The 10,841-nt window shown below is 47.1% G+C and overlaps 1 protein-coding gene across 3 annotated transcripts in view; it reads right to left on the bottom strand.

Moving 5' to 3' along the window:
- Positions 1–9,026: 9,026 nt before the first annotated feature.
- LOC119300920 (vacuolar protein sorting-associated protein 32 homolog 2-like) overlaps positions 9,027–10,841 on the bottom strand; it is a 3,806-nt gene continuing 1,991 nt past the window's right edge. For all 3 annotated transcript variants that reach the window (XM_037577823.1, XM_037577824.1, XM_037577825.1), the window contains 5 exons: positions 10,400–10,499; positions 10,109–10,194; positions 9,947–10,038; positions 9,454–9,568; positions 9,027–9,362 (listed from right to left, as the gene is read on the bottom strand). In XM_037577823.1, coding sequence (XP_037433720.1) covers positions 9,189–9,362; positions 9,454–9,568; positions 9,947–10,038; positions 10,109–10,194; positions 10,400–10,499 — 567 coding nt within the window. In that variant the 3' untranslated portion in view covers positions 9,027–9,188. The remainder of the gene's footprint in view (positions 9,363–9,453; positions 9,569–9,946; positions 10,039–10,108; positions 10,195–10,399; positions 10,500–10,841) is intronic.

The raw sequence follows: 10,841 nt of genomic DNA, 5'->3' as shown, positions 1-10,841 counted from the left end.
CCATCTCCGCCACTTGGCGCCGCCGCCAGCGCCCCCGCAGCCAACCAAGTCGCGCCACCTCACCTCTCAGCCGCCTTCCAGCCAACCCCAGCGCGCCACGCGTTCCCCCCTGCGCCCCACTTCACCGCGGCCCGCGGAGCCCGCCGCTGGCCCGCGTCGGGCCAGATCTGGGCCTGTACGAACCCGTCCCCAAACCTGCGCGCCGACGCCTTCGTTTCAGATCGGGAGAGCCCCGATCCCCTCTTCCTCACGCCCCGCCGTCCGCCGCTGGCGACCAAGACCGCCGAGCACGCCAGCCTCGTCGCCGACCCCAGGTCCTCCCTCGCCGACCCCGTCCTCCTCCTCCTTTGTTTTTTTCGCCGCCTCTCTCAGACCTCGCTCTCTCCCTCGCACAGGAGAGATCCCCGTCGCCGGAGTCGCCCATTCCACCGCCGTCGAGGTCGTTGCCGGCCTCCTCGCCCTGAACTATTGCCGGATCTGGAAACCCCGCCCTCGGATCCATCCATCCTCGTCGGCCCTGGCCTCCCCTGCTCGCCTACGCCGTTGCCTCGTCATGGACCCCGCCGGCGTCCCTGCCATGACCTCTCTCCATCGAGCTCCTCGGACCATTGACCTCAAGCGCCCGCTCCAGCGCCATCGTGGGCCGGTGCCTCCTAAGGCCCAGCGCCCTCCTCTGCCTCGACTTCGCGTGGGCCACCAGATCCGCGAGGCCCATGTCTGGTTTTCCTCTCCACCGCCTTGGGCCAAAGCCCATTGGTGAGTTTCCCCGCAGCCCCCTCTGTAGGCCCAGCGTGTGTAGATTCAGCCCATAGTCGTTTTTTTTCCTGTCTACGAATTTGTCTATATTTCCAGAAAACTGTTGTTTTACAGAAAAGACCCTCATCTTCATGCATATAATAACTTAATAACCGTGCATCGGATTAAAATAAGTTATATATGAAACTTGCTTAGTTTTTCATGTAGTTTAATAATTTGTCATTTTCATCCATGATTAAAATGATTAAATTGCTGTTTGTGTAGATTTACTCTTATGCCATGCTAAAACGGTTTAATTCATAACTAAATAACCGTAACTCCGAATTTAACAAACTTTATATGTAACTGGGGTAGAAAAATGCCTAGTTTAACATGGTGTACTTGTTTTGCATGCCTAACAACTCTAAAATTATGTTTAGGGCAGATCAGTACCAAACCTAATATATGCATATGAGGAGTTTCCGAAATTGTTGTTCGTTGCTTCCGGCCTCTTTTAACCTTGACTAGATAGGTAGTTTTACTTTGCTTCACCCTCTTGCCATGTTTAACAACATTTAATATTGTTGAATACCTAAACGAGAGAGAACTAAATAAGTCCAGTGGTGTTTCGTCAATATGCAACTCGTTGCATAGTGAGCTCCACTTAATTTGTAGAATTGCTTGTGCATTTTGCCATGCCATGCCTCTTTAATCCGGACATGCATCATACTTGTTTGTGCATCATGCCATGATTATGTGAGGGTTGTTTACTAGGTTGTGTGCTTCTTTCCAGTGTTGCTTCTTCGGGTTGGTTCCGGTAACGTCGCATTTGTGAGGACCCGTTCGTCCACATCCGTTTGTCTTCTTCATGGACTCGTTCTTCTTCCTTGAGGGATTTCAGGCAAGATGATCATACCCTCGAAATCACTTCTATCTTTGCTTGCTAGTTGCTCGCTCTTTTGCTATGCCTATGCTACGATACCAACCACTTGCTTATCATGCCTCCCATATTGTTGAACCAAGCCTCTAACCCACCTTGTCCTAGCAAACTGTTGTTTGGCTATGTTACCGCTTTGCTCAGCCCCTCTTATAGCGTTGTTAGTTGCAGGTGAAGATTGGAGCTTGTTCCATGTTTGGAACATGGATATTTTGTTGGGATATCACAATATATCTTATTTAATTAATGCATCTATATACTTGGTAAAGGATGGAAGGCTCGGCCTTATGCCTGGTGTTTTGTTCCACTCTTGCCGCCCTAGTTTCCGTCATATCGGTGTTATGTTCCCGGATTTTGCGTTCCTTACGCGTTTGGGTTATAATGGGAACCCCTTGACAGTTCGCTTTGAATAAAACTCCTCCAGCAAGGCCCAACATTGGTTTTACCATTTGCCACCTAGCCTCTTTTCCCTTGGGTTAAGCCAGCCCAAGGGTCATCTTTATTTTAAACCCCCGGGCCAGTGCTCCTCTGAGTGTTGGTCCAACCCAGAGCACCGTGCAGGGCCATACCTTGGTAACTTGGGTTACGTCGGCTCCTGTACGCTTAGCTTATCCGGTGTGCCCTGAGAACGAGATATGTGCAGCTCCTATCGGGATTTGTCGGCACAGCGGGTGGTCTTGCTGGACTTGTTTTACCATTGTCGAGGATGTCTTGTTGTACCGGGATACCGAGTCTGATCGGAATGTCTCGGGTGGAGGTCTATTCCTTCGTTGACCGTGAGAGCTTGTGATGGGCTAAGTTGGGACACCCCTGCAGGGATTTGAACTTTCGAAAGTCGTGCCCGCAGTTATGGGCAGATGGGAATTTGTTAATGTCCGGTTGTAGAAAACCTGAAGTTGACCTTAATTTAAAATGCATCAACCGCGTGTGTAACCGTGATGGTCTCTTTCCGGCGGAGTCTGGGAAGTGAACACGGTTGTTGGAGTTATGCTTGACGTAGGTTGTTTAGGATCACTTCTTGATCATACTTTCTCGACTGTGCCTTGCCTTCTCTTCTCGCTCTCATTTGCGTATGTTAGCCACCATATATGCTAGCCGCTTGCTGCAGCTCCACCTCATACATTTTACCTTACCCATAAGCTTAAATAGTCTTGATCGCGAGGGTGCGAGATTGCTGAGTCCCCGTGACTCATAGATACTTCCAAAACCAGCTTGCAGGTGCCGATGAGACCGTGCAGATGACGCAACCAAGCTGAGGAGGAGCTCGATGAAGATCTTGTCCTTTGTGTGGTTTTGTTCTAGTTGATCAGTAGTGGAGCCCAGTTGGGGTCGATCGGGGACCGTGTCGCATTTGGGGTTCTTCTTTTATTTTGGTTCTGTAGTCGGACCTTGATTGTATTTGGATGATGTAATGCTTTATTCTTGTAATTGTGTGAAGTGGCGATTGTAAGGCAACTATGTAACTTCTTCCCCTATTTTATTACATGGGTTGTGTGAAGATTACCTCACTTGCGACATTGCTTTCAATGCGGTTATGCCTCTAAGTCGTGCTTCGACACGTGGGAGATATAGCCGCATCGAGGGCGTTACAATGCCGCACTGAACGAGGGAGTAATCATCAGCACGTGACTGCCAAGCGTTCATAATGTCTTGGTTCTCTGGGATGGGTGCGTCACCTAGCGGTGCTTCTAGGACACAATCTTTCTTGGCAGCTATGAGGATGATCCTCAAGTTCCGGACCCAGTCCGTATAGTTGCTGCCATCATCTTTCAGCTTGGTTTTCTCTAGGAACACGTTGAAGTTGAGGGCAACATTAGCGTGGACCATTTGATCTACAAGACATAATGTAAAGATTTTAGACTAAGTTCATGATAATTAAGTTCATCTAATCAAATTATTCAATGAACTCCCACTCAGATAGACATCCCTCTAGTCATCTAAGTGAAACATGATCCGAGTCAACTAGGCCGTGCCGATCATCACGTGAGACGGACTAGTCAACATCGGTGAACATCTTCATGTTGATCGTATCTTCTATACGACTCATGCTCGACCTTTCGGTCTTCCGTGCTCCGAGGCCATGTCTGTACATGCTAGGCTCGTCAAGTCAATCTAAGTGTATTGCGTGTGTAAATCTGGCTTATACCCGTTGTATTCGAACGTTAGAATCTATCACACCCGATCATCACGTGGTGCTTCGAAACAACGAACCTTCGCAACGGTGCATAGTTAGGGGGAACACTTTCTTGAAATTATGTGAGGGATCATCTTATTTAAGCTACCGTCGTTCTAAGCAAATAAGATGTAAAAACATGATAAACATCACATGCAATCAAATAGTGACATGATATGGCCAATATCATTTGCTCCTTTTGTTCTCCATCTTTGGGGCGCCATGATCATCATCGTCACCGGCATGACACCATGATCTTCATCATCATGATCCCCATCATCGTGTCTTCATGAAGTTGTCTCGTCATCTATTACTTCTACTACTATGGCTAATGGTTTAGCAATAAAGTAAAGTAATTACATGACGTTTATGTTGACACATAGGTCATAAATAAATTAAGACAACTCCTATGGCTCCTGCCAGTTGTCATACTCATCGACATGAAAGTCGTGATTCCTATTACAAGAACATGATCAATCTCATACATCACATATATCATTCATCACATCCTTTTGGCCATATCACATCACACGGCACATGCTGCAAAAAAAAGTTAGACGTCCTCTAATTGTTGTTGCAAGTTTTTACATGGCTGCTATAGGTTTCTAGCAAGAATGTTTCTTACCTATGCCAAAACCACAACATGATATGCCAATTTCTATTTACCCTTCATAAGGACCCTTTTCATCGAATCTGATCCGACTAAAGTGGGAGAGACAGACACCCGCTAGCCACCTTATGCAACTAGTGCACGTCAGTCGGTGGAACCAGTCTCACATAAGCGTACGTGTAAGGTCGGTCCGGGCCGCTTCATCCCACGATGCCGCCGAATCAAGATAAGACTAGTAACGGCAAGTAAATTGACAATATCGACGCCCACAACTGCTTTGTGTTCTACTCGTGCATAGAAACTACGCATAGACCTAGCTCTGATACCACTGTTGAGGAACGTAGCAGAATTTTAAAATTTTCTACGCATCACCAAGATTAATCTATGGAGTCATCTAGCAACGAGGGAGAGGGGAGTGCATCTACATACCCTTATAGATCGCGAGCGGAAGCGTTCAAGAGAACAGGGTTGATGGAGTCGTACTCGTCGCGATCCAAATCACTGATGATCTAGCGCCGAACGAACGACACCTCCGCGTTCAACACACGTACGGTTGGGAAGACGTCTCCTCCTTGTTGATCCAACAAGGGGGAAGGAGAGGTTGATGGAGTCGTACTCGTCGTGATCCAAATCACCGATGATCTAGCGCCGAACGGACGGCACCTCCGCGTTCAACACACGTACGGTTGGGAAGACATCTCCTCCTTCTTGATCCAGCAAGGGGGAAGGAGAGGTTGATGGAGATCCAGCAGCACGACGGCGTGGTGGTGGAAACAGCGGTGATCTCGGCAGGGCTTCACCAAACTCAGCGAGAGGGAGAGGTGTCACGGGAGGGAGAGGGAGGCGCCTTGGGCTAGGGTGCGGCTGCCCTCCCTCCACCCACTATATATAGGACCTCTAGGGGGCGCCGGCCCTAGGAGATCCAATCTCCAAGTGGGGCGGCGGCCAAGGGGGTGGCTTGCCTCCCAAGCCAAGTGGGGCGCCCCCACCCCTAGGGTTTCCAACCATAGGCGCAGGGGGAGGCCCAAGGGGGGCGCACCAGCCCAACAGGGGCTGGTTCCCTTCCCCACTTCAGCCCATGGGGCCCTCCGGGATAGGTGGCCCCACCCGGTGGACCCCTGGGACCCTTCCGGTGGTCCCGGTACAATACCGATGACCCCCGAAACTTTCCCGATGGCCGAAACTGAACTTCCTATATATAATTCTTCATCTTCGGACCATTTCGGAACTACTCGTGACGTCTAGGATCTCATCCGGGACTCCGAACAACTTTCGGGTTACCGCATACTAATATCTCAACAACCCTAGCGTCACCGAACCTTAAGTGTGTAGACCCTACGGGTTCGGGAGACACGTAGACATGACCGAGACGACTCTCCGGTCAATAATCAATAGCGGGATCTGGATACCCATGTTGGCTCCCACATGCTCCTCGATGATCTCATCGGATGAACCACGATATCGAGGATTCAATCAATCCCGTATACAATTCCCTTTGTCAATCGGTACGTTACTCGCCCGAGACTCGATCGTCGGCATCCCAATACCTCGTTCAATCTCGTTACCGGCAAGTCGCTTTACTCGTACCGTAATGCATAATCCCGTGATCAACCACTTGGTCACTTTGAGCTCATTATGATGATGCATTACCGAGTGGGCCCAGAGATACCTCTCCGTCATACGGAGTGACAAATCCTAGTCTCGATTCGTGCCAACCCAACAGACACTTTCGGAGATACCAGTAGTGCACCTTTATAGTCACCCAGTTATGTTGTGACATTTGGCACACCCAAAGCACTCCTACGGTATCCGGGAGTTGCACAATCTCATGGTCTAAGGAAATGATACTTGACATTCGGAAAAGCTATAGCAAACGAACTACACGATCTTTGAGCTATGCTTAGGATTGGGTCTTGTCCATCACATCATTCTCCTAATGATGTGATCCCGTTATCAATGACATCTAATGTCCATAGTCAGGAAACCATGACTATCTTTTGATCAACGAGCTAGTCAACTAGAGGCTCACTAGGGACGTGTTATGGTCTATGTATTCACACATGTATTACGATTTCCGGATAACACAATTATAGCATGAACAATAGACAATTATCATGAACAAGGAAATATAATAATAACCATTTTATTATTGCCTCTAGGGCATATTTCCAATAACTATAAGCCTTGCAAGCAATGTAGCTAATGAGTTAGTTACGGGATGTAGCATTACGGAACGAGTAAAGAGACTTGCCAGTAACGAGATTGAACTAGGTATTGAGATACCGACGATCAAATCTCGGGCAAGTAACATACCGATGACAAAGGGAACAACGTATATCGTTATGCGGTTTGACCGATAAAGATCTTTGTAGAATATGTGGGAGCCAATATGAACATCCAGGTTCCGCTATTGGTTATTGACCAGAGACGTGTCTCGGTCATGTCTACATAGTTCTCGAACCCGTAGGGTCCGCACGCTTAACGTTCGGTGACGATCGGTATTATGAGTTTATATGTTGTGATGTACCGAAGATTGTTCGGATATGATCACGGACATGACGAGGAGTCTTGAAATGGCCGAGACATAAAGATCGATATATTGGATGACTATATTTGGACATCGGAATGGTTCCGGGTGAATTCGGGTATTAACCGGAGTACTAGGGGTTACCGAACCCCCCCCCCCCCCGGGGGAGTATATGGGCCCTAATGGGCAAGGTTGTTAGAATCGCGATTCTGTTATACGATTCTACGACTTTACGATCCAAACTAACCCCTATGATTCTACGATTTTAGTTCATAGAATCTGCGTTTCTACGATCCTGATAGTGAAGATTCTATGATTTGCGATCCTACCATCAGTGCTTCGATCCGATTCAAAATCGCGATTCTGACAACCTTGCTAATGGGCTTTAAGAGAGAGAGGGAGGGGTTGCCTAGGGCAGGCCGCACGCCCCCCAAGGCTAGTCCGAATTGGACTAGGGGGAGGGGTGGCGCCCCCTCCTTCCTTCTCTTCTCTCTTCCCTTTTCTTCTCTCCTACTCCTACTACATGGAAGGGGGGGGGATCCTACTCCCGGCGGGAGTAGGACTCCCAGGGCGCACCATAGTAGAGGGCCGACCCTCCCCCTCCTTCACTCCTTTATATACGGGGGAGGGGGGGCACACCATAGACACACAAGTTGATCATTAATCTCTTGGTCGTGTGCGGTGCCCCCCTCCACCATAATCCACCTCGGTCATATCGTAGCGGTGCTTAGGAGAAGCCTTGTTCCGGTAGCATCATCATCACCGTCATTACGCCGTCGTGCTGACGAAGCTCTCCGTCGACACTCTGTTGGATCGTGAGTTTGTGGGACGTCACCGAGCCGAACGTGTGCAGATCGCGAAGGTGCCGTACTTTCTCCCCCCTTGTTGCTATGCATCACCATGATCTTGCGTGTGCGTAGGATTTTTTTAAATTACTGCGTTCCCCAACAAATGGCGGCGAGGCGACCTGGTCGGAGGCCCGGCGCTAACGGGCGGCGCCGCTCCTTCCTCACCTCCGTTCGACGGGAGCTCGTGGCGAAGGACGGTGGTCTTTTTCTTGCAACATCCTCTCTATTGCAAGAAAGATTTCTTTAACGTTAGTGGGGTTGCAAAACTTTCTTTAGTAACACCTGTATAAAGGTGAAAGACAATTTTGCTTGCAACATTAGCTCTGTTGTAGAAAATACTCTGCAGCAATACTTCTGTTGTAAAAGTTCCGCAACATAAAAAAATGAGACCAACCCAAGTGCTAACCATCGTTAGTTTTTATTTATAGAAGAAACTCTGCGAATGCCGCGTGTTAGAGCCTAGGCTCGAATCCAGGTGGGTTGGCAGCTACCCCAGCTACCCAGCCAATGAATTGACGTCTCGTCCTCAAGTTCCGCAGCATGAACTCTGTTGCAAATGTCCGAGCACAACATTATTCTTGTCGCAAAGCTCACAATTTGAATCTGACGGCTCCCAGTGGTCTAGGTGACCCATGACCCAAGATAGCACATTCTTTTATCGGCCAAAAAATTGGCTTCTTGCATGCGACTTCCATAGAAGAAATTTTCTTTTGTCAAAGATGGTACACGAATTACCTCGACAACGAAGAGAAGATTTTAGTAGATAGACATCTTTACACGTTGAATCCCATTATGCATTCGTACAAGAACGTCATCCACATTTGCACAAGAAGATTTGTCAACCGTATGTTGTTGGCGATATCAGGCCTCTTTAATAGGATTAAAGTGTCACGTGATCTTAAATTCTGTAGGAAAAAAACTACTACTCCCTCCGTCCCAAAAAGCTCCTCGCTAACAAGAAATTGGATGAATGAGTATATGATAGTAGCACAGAAAAAACAAAGAAAATCTACTGAGAGGTCTTAGTAGATAGATTATTTTTTTCAAAAAAAGAGTGCAAATGATTCCCAAAATCTAAGGATTCAAATATTGCGAATCAAACAACCACGCAAAAGAAAGGACCTAAATCCTTAAAAATTTCTTTTGAATCAAAGGAGCTCTCATTGAGGAGGCTCAGTGGGGACAGTGCACGCAGAGAAAGAGGGCAAACAGCATGCAAGGAATTGACAGGAGTTGATGCTCTTCAACATAACCTGAATTTTACAACATGTTACATGCACGCCGCAAGGATGGCAATGAGCCTCAGAGGTTTCAATGACAGCATCCCCTCCAAACTGCAGTATTTTTATAGCAGATCCCTAAATCGCCATCTCTGCCTGAAGTTTGGTCAGTTCAGCGAAATCGCTGGCCGCCAGTCGAGAAGAACTCGCCGCCAACGCTGATGGCGCCACGCGTGTCCCCCGAGGCGGTTCAGGCAGCTCCAGGTCCAGTTCTTCCTCCTCGAGGTCTTCCAGTTCCGCCTCTAACTCGTCCTGATTCGGGAAAGGAGCAATGTGTGACGGTATGCACCGGACAGTAAACGTTGGTAAACCGGTGCAAAGGGTTAAATAAACCAATCCATACCTCGTCAAATTCAGCCGAAGCACCGAATGGTGTAGCAAGTGCGTCCTGTATCTGTTTCATATTTTCTGTATGTTCGTTCGCCTCTTCGATTGCATTCTCAATGTCATCGATACTCCTGCGGAAGGATTCCACATATGTCAGCCCATTCAGGTATGGATATATTATCGGCAACCAATGGGCTGCATTCCTACATCTATGCCAGGTAGCTTATACATGTATGGATTGTATGGCCATTGCTGCTGGGTGCGCATGTCACGACTATAAATGGAAAATGTTCAATGAACGGGGTCTAGTTAAGCTTTGGCAGGCGCAAAAACCCAAGAAAACACGAAGGGAAAATTAAGCAAACCTGAACTAGCTTGGACAGAAATAACTATTGGGGACAAATTTTCATTTTAGAATAGAAAAGGCAAAGTGAAGCCCTTTGGCGCATGGAAATCCTACACCTTGGAATGCCACTGAAATGCACCAAGGAGGGATGATGGACTCTTACAGGGACTGTTGAATAGCTTTGACAGCAGATGACCCAGAGCGCAAAGCATCAACAGTGTCAGTTGTTGCCTTTGCATTTTCAAGCATTATAATCTGCACAAAATAATCTCCTATCAGTTTAATGCGTGGGCATATATTGAAATACTTCTATGTCTTACATTACCTGATCATGAACTCGCAACTGAAAATTTGATAGCTGCTCAATCTGTGTTTCATACAACTTCTTTTTCTTTAAACACTGAATCGCAGCTGCAACAAAGAAGCCGTTTCTCATGCAAGTTACAAAACCATAAAAAACTAAGAAGCATTACTTGTTATTCCAGGACCAAATAGCCATTAGCTAGAAACCTTTTTTAGACATGCAAGCACAGACTAGCAGTGTAAGTTTTTGCCTTGTGTTGATAGATTCTGTGTAAGACCTGACAAATAAATAAAGGTTTTCCACTAGGCTTACCATTCTTATTCTTTGCCTTTGTATAGTCCTTAGCCTTTTCTATTTCCGCGGAAGACTTTTTCTGAAGCAAACGCTCTTTCTTCTCCAGCATTTCTAGGGTCTACACATTACCACAAAGTATTAACATATAAGCCACTGAGAATGAAAATATATGATAGTCAAATTAGCATTTAGCTGTATTCATAACTTGAGAAACTCAAATTTATCTTTTTGTCTAGCTGGTATGAGCCCCTGAACATATAAGAGTCTATCAAATTCTCTCCGATAAACTAAAAATATCTCAGACATTGCTGTGAAAAATGTTACTGTTGCAATAATGTGCGCAACACTAGGAAAGTGAGGACATGATGGATCGATGAGTATAATTAAGCTGAGGCTGCAGCGGGGAATGAACACTACAATACATCAACCTAATCTGACTTCGCATTAGGTTATTCTTTCT

The sequence above is a fragment of the Triticum dicoccoides genome, chromosome 5A, assembly GCF_002162155.2.
Source record: "Triticum dicoccoides isolate Atlit2015 ecotype Zavitan chromosome 5A, WEW_v2.0, whole genome shotgun sequence".
Lineage (NCBI taxonomy): Eukaryota > Viridiplantae > Streptophyta > Magnoliopsida > Poales > Poaceae > Triticum > Triticum dicoccoides.
This window is presented reverse-complemented; position numbering and strand designations above follow the sequence as displayed.